A 17,981-nucleotide genomic window follows, 5' to 3' on the forward strand; every position below is an offset into this window, starting at 1 on the left:
GCAATGACATTCAATCAGGATAAACTGGACATTTTGGATATGCCTGGTACAGAAGATGTCACACTGAATAAAATCACACTGCAGTTAGATTCTGTGTGCAATGACTCAAGGCAGATCCTGAGTATCATTACTAACTCAATGACAAATGGGGTATCTGACCCAAAAAGGGCTTCTAGAGTGTAAAAAGACGGGATCAGGAGCAGCTGACTGGAGCAGGTGGAGAGCTGAGGAGGCCTACCTTTTACTCAAACATCTTTAAAATGCTATCATCGGCCAGGGACTTGTAGGGTATTCAAGTGAAAGAACACAGATGCAGATCAGGTCTCCGAAAACAAAAACATGAAACGTTAAAAAAAAAAAAAAAAAAAAAGAGTATGTCTCTGACCCTGTGATTCCATGGAACAGACTCACATTTTATGAGATCCTGTACTAATCAGAGTCATCCTTACCAGAGACATTTAGGTATAGTCATCTCAGCAGCCCACAAGAGAATAATCCTAACTGCAGAAATCTAACAAAAAATATCTACACACTGCTATGATTTCCAAATAGAGAGAGGAAAAAAAGCAAAATACATGTAGTATGTACAGATAGTATGCATATTAATATCACCATCTGAGCTTTTTTTTTTAGAAGGAGGTAGAGAAAATATTATGTAACTACAATCTCTGGAAGGATATCCAGACAACTAACCATCCTGGTTACCTCCAAGGAGAAAACTAGAAAGTTGGGAGAAGGCAGAGACTTTCTACTCTTTTGCATATTTTGAACCATTCACCATGTGAATATGTCACATGCTTTAAAAAATCAATGAAAAGCAGGGGGACAGGGGAACCCCATATAAGAAACTCTCAGAGAAAATACCAGAATAGTAAAGACGACTAAGAAATGAAAGATTCTACTTAGACCTAAAGCCAAAAGTTTGAGTTTATTGCTTGTCCTCCTATCTGCTCTCGGAGACTGAAATAACTTGTCCCTGAAAACGAGTACATCACCTCCCTTACTTGATTTAAGCAGGGAGCTGGCCAGATAACTTCTAGATGACTTCAGCTCTCATCATTTCATACTACCCACCATTACCAATCCATTGATTTATCTACTGCTGATCTATCAGATCAATAATAAAATTAGAGATGGGAAAACTTTGAGGCAAAAAAATAATAACAACAATAACAAACTACCATACATACGGCAACGAATAATCTCATTTAACCCCTCCAAATATGAGCTACAGGAAAGTGAGATAAACACATAAAGTCTGTAATACAATGCTTGGCGTATAAAGTACACACTAAATTTTAGCAAAATCCCAATTCAAAACACTGGCTAGATCCAAATTATTGCAGAAAGAAACCGGGGATCGCTGTTGACTTCTACATGAATCAACTGTTAGGTAATGGGCAAAAATTTTTTTTTAATGTTTATTTTTGAGAGAGAAAGAACAAGCAAGCAAGCAAGCAAGTACATGCGAGGGGGAAGAGGCAGCGAGAGGGGGGCACCGAGGATCTGAAGCCGGCCCTGTGCGGACAGCAGAGAGCCCGTCTCCGGGTCTGAATTCACGAAGCGTGAGATCGTGACCTGAGCGTAAATGACTGCGCCAGCCAGGTGCCCTGACAAAACGTTTTCAATAGTAAATACGCGTCACGTGAAGTTCACGTTCGCTATTCACTCCATTCCTTCTCAGTCATACCCTTTGGCCTGAGGGGCACGAGACCCAAAGGAAAAGGCACTGAATAAAGAGCCACAAGATCGGGTAGAAGCACCAGTTTTGTTGCTTCCTAGTCATGAGGCTTAGAGAAGTGTATTTTTACCATCTGAAAAATAGGAAAAAGAACCACCTATCTTGTGGGGTTGTTGTGGCAATAATTTTGTAGCAACAAAATTATTACAGAGATTTTTACAAACAAGTCACATAACGGCTGATTTTTTCAACAAACATTTACCAGGTTCTTATTATAGTATCTCTCAGACACTTACGCAGAAGCCGAGGATACAAAGATTAAGAGACCTTTCAAGAAGTCAAAAGACAGGGGCACCGGGGTGGGTCAGTTGGTTAAGCATCCAGCTTCGGCTCCGGTCATGGTCTCACGGTCCATGAGTTCGAGCCCCGCGCTGTGCTCTCTGCCATCAGCACAGAGCCCGCTCCAGATCCTCTGTCCTCCTCTCACTCTGCCCCACCCCCGCTGGTGTGCATGGTCTCTTTCTCTCTCAAAAACAAATAAACATTTTTTTAAAGATTTTTAAGAAAGTCGAAACACAACTGGGGTACAAGAAAATAGGGCTTGGTAATTATAATAAAAATGGCTATTATATAATACCTATTATGTGTCCGGCCCTGAACTAAAAAGCATATGATGTGCATCACCTCTTTTCATTCTTACACTAATCCTATAGTATATTTCACAAGGGAAGAAAAGGTTAAGTCATTTAGCCAAGATCATACAGCTGTGATATGGAAAAGCTAGGGCTCCAACTCAGCTCTGTCGGTCTACAAGCCCACTCTACTTTTTTTTTTTTTTTTTTTAATTTTTTTTTTCAACGTTTTTAATTTATTTTTGGGACAGAGAGAGACAGAGCATGAACGGGGGAGGGGCAGAGAGAGAGGGAGACACAGAATCGGAAACAGGCTCCAGGCTCCGAGCCATCAGCCCAGAGCCTGACGCGGGGCTCGAACTCACGGACCGCGAGATCGTGACCTGGCTGAAGTTGGACGCTTAACCGACTGCGCCACCCAGGCGCCCCATGCCCACTCTACTTTTAATAATCTTGGGAGTGGGAAAAACTTTTCAAAGCATCACTCACACTCACACACACACACACACACACACACACACACACACACACAGAACCCATTCACGAAAACATTAGTAGACCTCGTTTACATTAAACAAACAAACAAAAAATAGGGGTGCCTGGCTAGCTCAATCGGTTAAGCATCCAAATCTTGATTTCGGCTCAGGTCATGATCTTGCAGTTCACGAGATAGAGCCCAGAGCTGGGATGCTCTCTCTCCTTCCCTCTCTTCCTCTCCCCTGCTCACATATGCGTTCTCTCTTGGTCTCTCTCTCAAAATAATGAAATTTTTAAAAGAAAAAAAAAAAAATGTAACCTTAGAGCACCTGGCTGGTAGAGCCATACTCAGTTGGTAGAGCGTGCAACTCTTGCTCTCGGGGCTGTGAGTTCAAGCCACACTGGGTGTAGAGATTACTTAAAAATAAAAAAATCTTTAAAAAAAATTAACTTCTGATATAGTCATTGAAAACAGTAGCATGTAAAAGCGTGTAGAGTTTGCTAACATCTGGGGGGAAGAAAGGAGAGGAATAATGCAAGGGATGAACATCGGGGATTAGAGTGTTTAGCGAAGGGGTACGGAGTACCTGGGACCCAGAGGAGAAAGAGACACTTCATTAAGTGCATTTTTATAAATTGAGAGTTACATCTGCTTGTGAAATGTAAAATGCAATAGTTCAAATTTTGCTTAACGCTAGTCCAAAGTTATTTGATTTTTCTGTTCTCAGAAGAATGATACCTCTTACCATGTCTCAAAGAGCAATCAATGGAAAACAGCTTGGAATACTCTGAATTCGACAATTTCCTTGCCTAAACAGAATGCTGGACCAGTGAGGTATTTTTTCTTGTATCAGAATTGATTTTTTTTTTTTTTTTTTTTTTTTTTAAACAAAGTATTGGGGCGCCTGGGTGGCTCGGTCGGTTGGGCGTCCAACTTCGGCTCAGGTCGTGATCTCACGGTCCGTGGGTTCGAGCCCCGCATAGGGCTCTGGGCTGACAGCTCAGAGCCTGGAGCCTGTTTCGGATTCTGTGTCTCCCTCTCTCTCTGACCCTCACCTGCTCATGCTCTGTCTCTATCTGTCTCAAGAATAAATAAATGTTAAAAAAAAATAAAAATAAAAATAAAAAAATAAAAACAAAGTATGTGTGACAAATGTTGTGGGTTTCTTCAAACTCTGGGATACTGTGAAACCAAACAAGTATTTACTATTTGCCTAAAAGTAACACTGCAAAAAAGAATCCACAGTGAAGCTAAAATCCAATAGGGGTAAATGATCCCCACACAGCCCAAGAATATCAAATGCAAAGGTTTCCTGAGACGGGCTTGCCAGGATTAAAAAGCAAAGCCTACAGGATAGCACTCAGTCCCAACCACTCCTAGAGAGAGAAACAGAAATGCAAAGTAAGCATAAAGGAAAAGCACACAAGCACACAGATACACGTGTATCTGTTAATCACAGCATTTTTACACAGCTGACAAAAATCACTAATGGTCAGTGAAAAGCACCTTTCTAAAAGATTTCTGTTGTATGTATGCAAAATGCCAAAGTTAACCAATTGATCTACAACAGGGTAAAACAGCCAGATCAAAGCCACAATGTTGCAGCAAAAAGATCTATTTGGAATCACAACAAGAGGCGAGAGACCTATAACACCAAGAAGAGGAACAAAACAACAACAACAAAAAAAAGTGTCTATGATGCATAAAAGCAGCAGCAGCAGCTGGGGATGGGGAGGGAAGAGCCAACAGAAATAATAACTTCTAAGCCCCCACATGGAACTTTTAAATATGACCACCTTCACTTTAAAGTCCAAGATGATATCAAAATTAGCCAAATCGGGGACACCTGGGTGGCTCAGTCGGTTAAACGTCCAACTTTGGTTCAGGTCATGATCTCACTGTTTATGGGTTCAAGGCCCCTGTCATCGTCGTCCGGCTCTGGGCTGACAGCTCAGAGCCTGGAGCCTGCTTCAGATTCTATGTCTCCCTCTCTCTCTCTGCCCCTCCCCCTCTCTCTCTCAAAAATAAACATTAAAAAAAATTTTTTTAATACCAAAATTAGTCAAATCAGCTTATTGAAAGTCACAAGTCAGACTATGGCTTCAAGTATGAATACAACATACAAAACATGCAGTAAAATTCGTGTGTCCGTGGAGCAAACACAGACATCTATAAAATGGACCACATAACTGACAGCTACAGAGCCCCACTCTCCCTTTTTCAAACAAATCTGCCCCTGCCCTTCTCAGAGACATCCAGCGGGATAGGACCAGACTCCTACTTTCAAAACAAGCACTACCAACTCCCAGTAAGCCCTGCCAAAGCTCCCACTGTGAGAGGCAGCCATTGTGGAGACTTCCTGAAGTTCCAACAAAGTCCTCAAACCCATTGTGCCAGCTATTGACGGTGACGGTACTCCTGCGAGTTTGTATGAGGTGCAAACCAATGAGTTACGCTTTGTGGATGCTGGGAGCCACCACAAAACATCTTCCAATTTTGCCAGTTTTTGCTTTGAAATCACACAATCCTACTATCCCATCCCCTGGAAACCAAGAAATAGCAGGTGAAAGCTGTCAAAGCCACATATTCAGAGTGTTAGGGGACAAGACAGTCCGATTAAGGGATAAGCAACCTCATTTGCAGACTCTTTTGCAAAGGATGGGCGGCAGGAGGGGGGGCTAGTAAAGAAACCAAAAGAAGGGAGGAAGCTAAACAATTCTTGCTTTTTACCCAAAATTATTATCCACCCTCCTCAGAATTTCTGCAGAGCACTGAGCTGCAGAAGGGAAGAAAAGGAAAAGAAAACTTCAGGCTGTAAATGTGACCGTATAAAAATCCCCAAGAGAGAATGACCTATGAAACTAAGCTCCACACAAGGGCTAACTATGCAGCTGCTTTTCTACTCGCCTAACGGTCCAAGATAAATAGAGCAGGCTCATGGAAGCCCACCAACTTCCAGGAAAATGGAACCAAAGTCCTCCTGACTCAGGACAAACCACCTACCCCTGAAATAAATCCCTACGTGAAATCTATATAGGTCTGTTTTGGAAATCATTCTGGCGGACAGCAATTAACGCCCCCTCCTCCAAACAGCTGCCAATGTGCAGAGGAAAAAGCTGCTCAAACTACAGCAAATGGAAGAACTTCCCATGAGTCTCTGTTCCAAAAGTGTTCCAACTGAAGCAGGAGCCACAGCCCATATTCCAGCCCCCACACTGCCCCCAGACCAGGTCTGCGGTTCCTCTAATTGGACCGGTACCGTGTCTGCCCTGCCCACACAAAGCCCCATCACTGCGAGAGTCCCCCTGCCCATCCTTCATGATAAATCATGCTTTGCTGTGACATTTACAATGATGATCCCACAGGGGCGCCTGGGTGGCTCGGTCCCTCGAATGTCCGACTCTTGATTTCGGCTCGGGTCACGATCTCACGGCTCAGGAGTTTGAGGCCAGCAACGGGCTCCACACTAGCAATGCAGAGCCTGCTTGGGATTCTGTCTCCTCTCTCTCTCTCTCTTTCTCTCTTTCTCTCTTTCTCTCTCTCTCTCTCTGCCCCTCCCACGCATGCATTCTCTCTCAAAAAAACAATACATAAACTTATCTGGGGCGCCTGGGTGGCTCAGTTGGATAAGTGTCCGACTACAGTTCCAGTCATGATCTCACAGTTTGTGGGTTCGAGCCCTGCATCCGGCTCTGTGCTGACAGCTCAGAGCCTAGAGCCTGCTTCAGACTCTGTGTCTCCTTCTCTCTCTGCCCCTCCTCCACTCACGCTCTGTCTCTCTCTCTCTGTCTCTCAAGAATAAATGTTTAAAAAAATTTTTTTAAATAAAAAAAAAATTAAGATTCAAGAAAATTGATTCAGCCAAAAAAGAAAAATAAACAGTATGCCTCCTCAGAAACCACATGCCTGGAATAAAACATCCAATACTCAGTGCAAAATCTCTTTTCCTCAGCAAAGGAGAAACCAAGGAGCCAGCCTTCACATGGGAAAAATCCCACATACCAAGGTATTATCTGAGGACTCAGGTCCCAAAAAAACCCCCAAGTATTATGGTTGAACACACCCTTGTGGAAACCCAAACTTCAAAGGCCATTTCCACCCTTGGGAAAATAGGTTTTTAAGCAGTTACTCAACCATTATCATTTGGCAACTCAAAATTGTCATCTGCTTCAGAAGTGGTATTTACCATGTGTCCTGTGCCTTGAATCCTCAGCTGAAAATTTCTAGATGCCACGTATGTACAGGACACGTCAGAAGCAAGTGATATTACTGGCTGCTCTCTCTCTCTCATTCCCTTCCTAGAATCTGCTTTATTGAAGCAGAATCCAGAAGCCAGAGGCACTACAAAGTATATATACCCAATCGCCTTTAAAGGGGCCCCAACTAAACTAGTAAGGGAAGTCTCGAGGCTGGAAAAAAGATGAGGATTATATAGGAGCACAAATCATTAGCCGAGAGGCAAGGAGGTGGGGAGAACAAGGGCCAAGGAGAGAGGATTCCTGTAAAATACATCTATGAATCTATTTCCAAGGCTGCGGTTTAAAAGAACTGTATCAAGCTTCCTCATTTGCAAGCATATCCAGTGCGTGATCTGAAAAAACAGCATGTATTCTGTGAGGTGTCTCAGCTTGGTATTTTTCCCGTATCCACAAAAGAAGCTGTAACAGCTCATGAAATTCATTGGTTGAGAAGGGAAAGTTGATCAAATGGGCTTAGTCCCAAATGGTGGTAATATCCGCGAACTGCAACACTCCAGAATCTCTCGGCAGCACTGTAAAAGGCAGATCAACAGACTGCTCCAATGAACTGGAACAGGTTAGCTCTAATTGCCCCTTGCTTGTGCGGTTCCTCTCTTTTCGTTCACCACACCATCACAAAGGCGCTTTTTACACATACACACGTGCACTCAATTAATATCTGAGCACAGGAAACTAAACATTTGGTTGCCATGCCCACCCAACACATTCAACAGTTAAATTCCACCCCGGCTTCTGTTTTCAAAGACCCCTTTCTCACCTTTAACCCCGATATCAATGGAAAGATCAGGTACCATTCACAAATCCCACAACACCCAGTCTTCACAGGATCAGGAAAGCAGACCGAGGGCCAGGCCCCCCAGGGAAAATCTGGAGAAACAATTAAAGCCATCTGCAGGCCCCGCTGAGGAGCAGAGAGACAAGGCTCAATTCACCAAGAACCACAGTTTCTTGACTACTGGGGCCCAGGCCCAGCGCTAAATCCTAGGGATCCCAAAGGATCCCCTGGTCTCACAGTCTGGGAAGGGGTGCAGGAGCAGACATTTAAACAAATGGTAAAGCAAAAAAATCCTCACACACAGCTATGGACACAGTGTTTTAGAAACCAGCAGGAATGTGGGAGGGATGGGAGCAGACACAAAAAGCATCCAGGGGGAGTCCATAGCCCAGCTGATTCTTGAAGACTGAGCCTTACAGATGAGAGAGAGATGTTGAGGCAGGAATTTCAGCCGGGAAAACCGGAAACAAAAGCACAGAAGAACGAAGGAGCCCGCATGGCACTCAGGAAACTATAAGCCCCCTAACAGGACTCAAGAGGTAGACTGTAAAAATGAGATGAGTTTACAAAGACCAGCACAAGTCAGGCCAGGAGGAGGCCAAATGAGAGACCGGACTCTATCCGGAAGACAAAGACAAACCATCAAGTGTCGTTCAGCTCTTTTAGGTGGATGACTCTTCCTAGTCTGCAGGGCAGGCTTGAAGAGACCAGAGAGAGACCACAAGAGACAAAGGCTTTCCATCTCAATTTCCACAAACCAGAATAAGAACAAAAAGCACCATCTATTTGAGGTCATATATCTGACCAGCAAACCTGACAACACTGGAAACACAAACGATATTTTCACCACCCAAACGGCCAGCATATCTGTCACGCACATTCCCAGTCGGGACCTCACAGGTTCCATGATACGTCCACTGCTCAATGCAGGCAGTGTGATACCTCAGTAGCCCTTTTAGTGCTTAGCAAAGAAGCAAATGTCTCCTTCTCCTCTGACCAGAGAGCCCGTGGTAACCAACCAGGCCCATTCACGTCCTCCACCCACATGACAAGCAATTCAGTTTAACACACTGCTCATCTCTAGTAGTCCCCAACTCTGACACTTAATCAATCGGAAACGCATTAACCACTCCATGCTGATCAAGCACTAAGCAGGAACTCAAGGAGTGTCGTGCAGCGGGCTATGAGGGAGGCAGGGAATAAACAGTTACTGCTGGGCTCCATGATAGACACTCTAAATCATCTCAGTTACTCATTACTGCCGCTCATTAGAGTATGTATTAATTTTCCCAGGTCACAGATGTGTAATCAGGAGCTCAGACACTAAACATCTTGCCAAAGGTCATTCATCTGCTAAGTGGAAAAGCCAGGAGTCAAACCCAAAATGAGAAATTCTAAATCGTGTTTCTTTCACTACCCCATACTTCAAGTATACATGGATAACAAACATAATTATAGACATTAAGGTTGGTCATCACAATAGCGATAGCCACGGTATCTCCCCTTTTAAACTGAGCGAGGACCCATATCGTACAGTCTCGGATTAAGGGTTCACTCAGAGTAGTCATAATTAAGTGATCGCAACTGGAACCTCCAAATGCTGCTACAAAAGATTACTACTGAGCATTAGTGACCCAAAAATGTTCAGACTCAAAAAAATCAAAGCAACCTGCCTACACTCCAGAGAAATAGATCAAATCGTCCGTACACTTGCCCCTCAGAGTCCCTACAATATCTGAAAAAAAACTCATGGCTGATTGCTCACTCGTGCATGCGCGCTCACTCTCCCTCTCTCTCTCTCCCCCTCTCTCTCTCTCTCTCTCTCTCTCTCTCTCTCTCAAGTATTTCCCAAACTACTTTACCCACCCAAATTAAAGAAATATGTCCAAGATTCACATGGCTGTTCTGATCCGATTTGCCCCAATCCTGGCTCAAGCAGCTTTGCACTGCCCTCCTAACTAGATCAGCGCCAGCCAATGGGTTTATTCAAGCTGATCTGCGATGGATTAGATAATGAAACCTTAGCCATGTAAGCTGCCTGCTTGCATTGGGGCTGTAGGGGAGAAGAATAAGAAATTCAATACTCCTCGGGGCCACCTAAAACACCAAATGCACTCGCCGTCCCTCCTCCATCTGTTTGTTCATCCAATTACTGCCATTTCCTTCCCATCATCCCCAATGCTCTTCCCTCCGGTCTTTGAGGGAAGTGCACACAGGCACCAGAATAAAGGCGTTTACTATGCTCTACAAATGCATATATCAACAAAAATTCAAGCAAAGCCATTCACCAAAATGACTGCCTTTACTGTTTCTACAAATTATGAAAGCCTGGCATCAAACTGACGGCCTGAGAGGTGTCAAATTGGAGCCACGCTGGCAACATTCTTGTTTACACGAAGTAGTGTAGTGTCTTTCTCCCCAATCCTGTTATCTTGAGGCCTGTCTGCACCAGTCTGTTTTATACCAAAATGAAAGTTAAATCTCTAGTTAGCTTCTGTTGTGTTCACATGTCAGTGTGCGAGAGGAAAAAAATGACAAGGTGGCTGGAAGATGGGAGGGAGGTGGGACACAAATTCAACTCAGGCTAATCCCGTGAGTCACCCTAAAGAACAGTCCTACTTTGAATTCAGATCTTTCTCCTTCTCAAAGACCTTTCGAGTTTTACAGTCACAGGCTTCCTTGTGAGGCTTGAAAAAAATTACTAACTTTTATTTTTTTTAATTTTTTTATTAATGTTTATTTATTTTTGAGAGACAGAGTGTGAGCGGGGGAGGGGCAGAGAGAGAGAGAAAGACAGAATCTGAAGAGGCTCCAGGCTCCGAGCTGTCGGCACAGAGCCTGACGCGGGGCTTGATCTCACGAACCGCGAGATCATGACCTGAGCCAAAGTGGGATGCTCAACCGACTGAGCCACCCAGGTGCCCCAAAAATCACTAATTTTTAAAGTGACTGTGCCTCAGTTTCTCCATCAATAGTTGCAGCTCTGGTAGTATTATGGGCTGATTGTCTGTGTTCCCCACCCCCAAAATTAGTATGTTAAAGCCCTAGCCCACACAGTTGTGGTGGTATTTGGAGGTGGGGCCTTTGGGAAGTGATTAGGTTTAGTTTAGGTCATAAGGGCGGGACTCCGATGATGGGATTAGTACCCTGGTAAGAAGACAGAGATAGGTCTCTCTCTCTCTCTCTCCAGGAGCATACACCCAGAAAAGGCCATGTGAGCACAGCGAGAAGCCAGGAAGAGAGCCCCTCAGCAGACACCAAAAAGGTGCCAGCACCTTGATCTTGGACTTCTAGCCTCCAGAACTGTGAGAAATAAACTTCTGTTCAAGCCATCCAGCCTCTGGTATTTTGTTACAGTGCTCGAGGAGACTAAGACAAATAGATACGAAAAATTCGGTAATTTTTGTGAGACATCGTTCATGAAATTACTTGGAAAGAAAGCACATTATTTTTATAGCTCTACTCCGATGGTAGCACCGTGGTCAGCATCAGCACCAAACAGCCAAACAAGAGACCAAAGAGACACCCACCTAGGAGGAAAGAAACCCAGGAAGAAGAAAACGGGAAGATCAACTCTTACAAGAAATACAGCATACACGTAGCGATCACAGGCTAGCGGGAACCCTGGCCCTAAGTCCAGGAAGAAAGTTTTCCTACTTCCAGAATCAACCACTAACATGAACAACTGGTGAACCCACTTAACTAACCCGGATTTATGACTTGATGGTCAGAAGCAGTTAGCTGGCCGTATAATAATCACATACCAACATTTCACTGCTATAAAGAATTTTGCTAAAAGTTGTAAGTAATAATTAGGGTGCACCTTGCCTTTTTTATACAGCAGCTAAGTTCCTATAAAGTTGCACAAAAACTGAATCTTTGTTCATCAAATCATTTATATTCACCACAAGAGCTGACCGAAAGAATTCTTTCCCTAGCATGTTTCATAAAGCCCAAGTTTCACACATAGCAGACTTGGCTTACAGTGAAATGAACCTCCCATACCTATACATGTAACGCATTTTAACTTTCCACCAGGCGAGGGTACGGTATTTCCATCACCCTCTTTAACAACCAACTACATTTCTCAAACCATATTTCAATTTTCAGGTTGAAATGTTCTCTTCCCTCCTCGCCCGCCCAAGCTTCTCTACTTCTGTACTGTTTCCAGAGCTGTGCTCACTCCTCTTCGGTCCACGTTAAGCTTCTGGAAACTGACCTTGAAAAGTACCATCCTTCCTCTCCCCGCCCTGGTTCCTTCTTAGCCTAAGGATTATAACATAAGCACCACAGACTCCCTCATGTCCTCTATGCTCCACTTTGGGAAGGAAATGATTTACTCCAAAAGCTTACTGGCAGTAACTCAACAGGGTTCAGCTTCGGAATCTACAGCTCTGAGGTGTAGTTCCTCTCAGTAAAGCAGTCTTGGGACATTAACCCCAGTAAACGATTTCTTTCTGTAAAAAAAAAAGGTTAATTCTTGGACACTCAGAAGATTGAGGAATTTCATAAAAGAACTCTCAATTTCATGATCTTTTCCATCCCTTAATCATCTGTAAAAAGTAAACTTTAACTTCACAGGCATTAAGCACTTACGATGTACCCAAAACTGTTACATATTATAAAGGGTAGAACAAAAAAATATAGTTCCTGTCTTCTAGAAGCTCACAGTCTCACTAGGAGAACAAGAATAAGACAAGGAACAACATAAGGTGATGCAAAATTAAGCACCAAAATAACAGAAGGCAAGACGAGAGTCTGGTGTGACCTCAGTTGTCAGGGAAGGCTTCCTAGAAGGACCTATGACCTCAAGAAAACTCCACTTGTTAAGATTTAAGAAAAAAAGGGGCGCCTGGGTGGCTCAGTCGGTTAAGCGGCCGACTTCAGCTCAGGTCATGATCTCGCAGTTCGTGAGTTCAAGCCCCGCGTCAGGCTCTGTGCTGACCGCTCAGAGCCTGGAGCCTGCTTCGGATTCTGTGTCTCCCTCTCTCTCTGTTCCTCCCCTGCTCACACTGCCTCTCTCTCAAAAATAAGTAAAGATTGAAAAAAAAAAAAAAAAAAATGTGGGGCACCTGGATGGCTCAGTCGGTTGAGCATCTGACTTCAGCTCAGGTCATGACTGCACGGTTTGTGAGTTCAAGCCCTACGTGGGGGCTCTCTGCTGTCAGTGTGGAGCCTGCTCTGGATCCTGTCCCCACCTCTCTCTCTCTCTGCCCTTGCCTCTCTCTCTCCCTCTCTCTCAAAAATAAATAAATACTAAAAGTAAATAAATTTCAAAAAAAAAATGTGCTTTAACCCATATACTAGTATGCTAAAAAGACTGGCTACTCTAGATTTTTTTTAAGTGCATATTACATAGGGCCTACAAGGCATTTCTACACAGCCGCGATCATCTCCTAAGGCTGTCTCCCCCTGCTCCCTTTGCTCCAGCTACACGGGCCTCTTGTTCTCACACACGTCAAGTGCACCTCTTTCTCAATGCCTCTGCACCCCCGGTTCCTCTACCTGAACCGCTTTCCCTCAAATACCTGAATGGTCCATTCCTCTCACTTCACTTCACCCTAGGATCGCCTATCAGACGCCTTCCCTGACCATCTTCTTCACTCTCTAGCCCTCTCCTTGCTTTAAGTTTCTTCCTGGCACTTACCACCCCCTAATAACAGTTGCTGATTTCTTTACTGTCTCTTTCCATCAGATTATTAGTTTCATGAGAGCGGAGTCTGTTTTCTTTATTGCCATGTCTCCTAGGCTCTAAAACAGAGGCTGGCACATAGCAGCTGTTCAATAAACATTAGTTAAATGAATATTAAATACCCTACCATTATTATCAGAATGATATAGCAAAGTACCAGAGCTGTAGGTCACCGAGGGTTAAATTTTATCTTTTCATGAACATTTTTTTCTCCTTTACTCAGATTATGCCTCAGATTTCAACCCTCCCATAAAGCCCTCCTTGACCATTTCAGCAGGAATGACCATCTCCTTCTTCTGGACCCAGAGGCACAAATCCTCTGCGTATTGTGGCTCTAAATTATGCAATGACTTGTGACATCATGCATCCACCCTGTGGTATCTCTGCTCCTGTTCCTCTGGGACTTAACACACACACAAAACCACACACACACACATTTTCTCTTTCTCTCTGTCGTAATTTTTCACCTATTTTGTCTCTCCACCCAGATGGAAGCACCAAGTACCTTAAGGTCAGGGAACCTGATATGTTTCTTAGAAGATAATTTAGAAATCATCCTGTACAAACCCTAAATTTTACAACTAAGGAAACAGGTCCCCAAAGAAGGGCTTTTCCCAGAAGCATACAGCTCGTTGAAGGCAGGGGGCTAAATCAATGAAGATGTGACTACCTGCGTGACCCGGTGTGTCAGAACTACAGCAATGAGAATGCATGATGTGAAAAATAAATAAAGATCCACAAACACGCAGAGTGAAAAAAAGATTCTCTGTGGGATGGTTCTAAGTTGCCCATTTTGCACCCAAAGGGCCTAATCCCCTCCTTCCTCTGCACACTCCAAAGTCCCTGCACACTGCTCCATTTCCAAATACTACTATCCTTAGCCAATTTGAAGGCAACCAGCAAATAATTAGCCCCAGGAGGGGAGGAGAGGAAAGGGAGGGGAGGGAGTCTCACTGCTGACGGCGACTGACAGAAGCAATGAATGAACACAGACACACGCAGATACGTGCACCCACCAAGCTGACCCTGCTCACCAGCACCCACATCCAGTCATCTCTCTCGGGTCAGCCAACGTCAACCCCCACCTCAGCTGAAGTCTCTTCCTACTCCTCGCTACTTTTTCCAAGGCCCTGAGCTTTTTACTTCTCCCAATTCCTCTGCCTGACAGAGTTCTGATGGAGAACAAAAGCAGGGAAACAAAAGAATTCACAAATAAACATCAAGAGGGTGCCTTTAGCCAAATCAACACAAGTTAACAGAGTGGCTTCTGCAAAGGAGACTAAGAAGCACACAGCAGCCACGCCAGGCTTAAATACAGCTCGGTCTCTAACACAGGAAGTCAGGCAGAGCCTTGAAAAGCGGGGAGCAGAGCACAGGAAGTCTTTTAGCAGGGATTTCCAAGAGTGGTGTAATGGAGAGAGCACAGGAATAGGAATTAGAAGACTGGGCTTCGAGCTCTAGTTTTGCTACCCAGCTAACTGGGTGGCCTTAGCCAAGTCACTAGTCTTCTCTGGACTTTTGACTCCTCCTCTACAAAATGAGGTGGTCAAAGCATTTTGAGACGTGAATCCCCCGGGGGGGGGGGGGGGGGGGGGGACAGAAAAAAACAAAGACGAAAAGTAGTGGCCTCCCCTCCTACCAAAAAAGTGCAAGTAAACTGTTCTGCGTAAGAATCTTCCAAGTCTATCCAGACCAAGAACCCCTGGGGAAAAAAATGATGTCTCTGGTCCCGTCTATCTGTAACATTCTATGATTCTAAGAGAATCAGGCAGATCTCTAAACAACTGCTGGTAGGTGAGCTCCACCATTTCACGGCAAGTATTTTCTGAACAGAGACCAAATCCTGAAAGGTACGAAGGTTTCAGCTCTTCCTCAAACTACAAAGTCAACTGACATTATCACTGCCTTTCCGTTCTCTACCCAAATCAACCGGCTTATCTTGGAGTCCGCAACACAGAATCCAGTCTTCCAAAAGCCCTATACCCCAGGACACTTATACCCCAGGACATTAAGAGCCGGTCGGTACCCTCGCCACGTAAAGAGGGGTACGTGCTGTGTCTCTCTCCAGACTCCTCAGCGTGCTCCACAAAGTTAATGAGACCGAGCGCCACGGGGTCCCCACACCATCACCAAACTCCTCGTACTTCTCACACTCCTTGTGTAACTAACTGATTGAACCCACAAGCTAAGCCACATCCCCTTTGGGCTCTCGAGGACTTTTCTCCCTTTTCACTCTTCTTTATATGCCGCTCCCCGTCCCCATCCCCGTGTGGGTCGGGAGACGCCAAAAAGGTACTCCTCCTTGGGAGGTTTCCCACCGTCGCCCCCCACCCCCACTCAGTGCAGCGGCTCTCTGGGCACCAGACCCAGGATCTCCCGGCTTCCACTCCACCCCCGGGAACCAAGGAAGGGTCTGAAGAAATGGAATCCGTCTCAACCATGTTCGATTTCCCCCCAAAACCTATTCACGCGTCGCCACCCCCCCCGCCACCCCCCTAGGAATCAAGACCCTCTGGGACACACCAGGCTCCTCCTGCACCCTTCGCCTCCCAGCCCGAGGAGCCCGCCCCGCCTCCCAAACAGGCCCCGACCGGCCCCCTCCCACCTCCAAGCCAAGACCCCCCGGAGGCCCACCCCCTGCCCACCCCGGCGCCCCCGGCGCCCTCGCGGCCCCCCGCGCCGCACCCCCGCCGTAACGGGGCGCCGTCCCGCGCAGTCACCTGCATCCCGCCGCCGCCGTCGGCCGCCGCCTCCTCGGTGCGCGGCCGCTTGCTCAGGCCGGGCTCGGCTCCGTCTCCTCCCCCTCCGGGCACCGGCAGCTCCAGCTCCGACTCCCGCTTCATCCCCCGGGCAGCGGCGCCGGGCCCGAGCTGAGGCGGCTGCTGCGGCTGGGCGCCTTCCGCCATCCGCCCGCGCCCCCCTCGCCTCCGGGAGCCGGGCGACCCGCGACAGGCCACCTCCCCCTGGGCCTCGGCCCCGACTGTCGCGACAGGCGGGCGCGCGCCTGCCCCCGCCCCCGCGTGCGTGCGTGCGTGCGCGCGCGCGGGCCCGGCGCCCCTCGGCGGCTGGCGGTGGCCGCTCGTCGCTCGCCGGCGGCTCGCTCACTCGCTCGCTCGCTCGCGGCGGCCGGCGGGTCGCGACGGGCACTCGCTCGCGCCCCCACGCGCACACGCGACCCCGGCCCGGCCCGCCGCGCGCCCCGCCTCTCGCACTCACGGAGCTCGCCCGCCGGCCCGCGCTCGCTCCTTCACACTGCCCCTCGCCACACGCCGGGCCGAGGGAGGAAGGGGGCGGTCCGGGCTCCCGAGGCGTGGGGAGGGCTGTTTGTTTGGGGGAGAGGAGGGGCTCGGGACCGGAACGAGCTGACTGGCCGGGAGCCTCCGACCCGCCACTGTGGCAGCCCCGGGAAGGCGGGCGGAGAGAAAGGAGGAGGGAGGGACCGGGATCTGGGACTCCAGCCCGCGCGGGAGGCTGTGGCGGGACGGGGGCGGGGGCGGGGGCGGCGGCGGGGGCGGGGCCAGCGCCCCTCGGCAATCTCCGCCGCCTCCGCTGCGGGCGTCCGAGGGAGGCCGGGAAGCGATCGGAGAAGTTCGGGAATCTCCGGCCGGGGCGAGGGGTTGTCCTGGAGGCGCCGCGCCGCTGGAGCGCCAGCCCGCGCGGAGGGGGCGGGGTCTGAGCTCTAGGGGCGGGGCCGCGATCCAGGGCGGGCGGAGCTTGAGAGGCCCAGGGGCCGGGGAGGGCTTGTCTCGCGGAGCTGTGACCCGAGTTCGCCCAGGTGGCCGCCTTGGCTCCGGGCGAGGAACGAGGCCCTCTGTGGAAGAGGGCTCTGTGGCAGCTCCCCCTCCCGCAGAAGAACGGGGATCTCGAGTTGGAAGGTCCAGGAATGAAGACACCACTACATGGCCCTCCCCAGTTCTGGAAGACTTTAATCATAATTATCACACTCCTGATCATCTTAATAATACCTGATGTTTGTAAGAGCTTTACAGCTTGCACAAGGGGTTCACAGACCCCTTTTGAAGCTGATGGTACAGGCAGAGTAAATACCATGATCTCCGTTTCACTGATGATGAACCTGAAGCTTAGTTAAGTACTACAAGTAAAAAGTGGCAGATTCAGATCTCAGGACACCAGGTCATATTTATTCTCTTTCTCTACACCTCGCTGTCTGTATGACACTTTATTGCTTCTCAGCGTCGTACAATCAGAGATATATGTGCAATACCTTCTGTCTCCTACCAGACTTTAAGGACCAAGCGGGCATCTACTTCCTCTGAGTTCCACCTATGCTGTGTACATTATAGGGATACAGTGATGTTTCGCGAAATGACCTGGATTCTGCTAACTAGCTTAACCAAGTTACCTCATCTTTTTGGACCCCTGCCCCATCATTTGTGAAACGAGGTGATGGTTTAAGACCAGTGGCTGGTGAACAGGGTGATTTTTCCCCTTCCTCTTTCAGGA

The 17,981-nt window shown here is 47.2% G+C and overlaps 1 protein-coding gene across 7 annotated transcripts in view; it reads right to left on the reverse strand.

Annotated features, from left to right (window-relative positions):
* The window catches only part of RBFOX2 (RNA binding fox-1 homolog 2), a 281,671-nt gene extending 265,156 nt beyond the window's left edge, over positions 1-16,515 (reverse strand). For all 7 annotated transcript variants that reach the window (XM_042947680.1, XM_042947678.1, XM_042947675.1 and 4 more), the window contains exon 1: positions 16,238-16,515. In XM_042947680.1, coding sequence (XP_042803614.1) covers positions 16,238-16,423 — 186 coding nt within the window. In that variant the 5' untranslated portion in view covers positions 16,424-16,515. The remainder of the gene's footprint in view (positions 1-16,237) is intronic.
* Positions 16,516-17,981: the final 1,466 nt, after the last annotated feature.

The sequence above is a fragment of the Panthera leo genome, chromosome B4 (genome assembly GCF_018350215.1).
Source record: "Panthera leo isolate Ple1 chromosome B4, P.leo_Ple1_pat1.1, whole genome shotgun sequence".
In the NCBI taxonomy this organism is placed as follows: Eukaryota; Metazoa; Chordata; class Mammalia; order Carnivora; family Felidae; genus Panthera; species Panthera leo.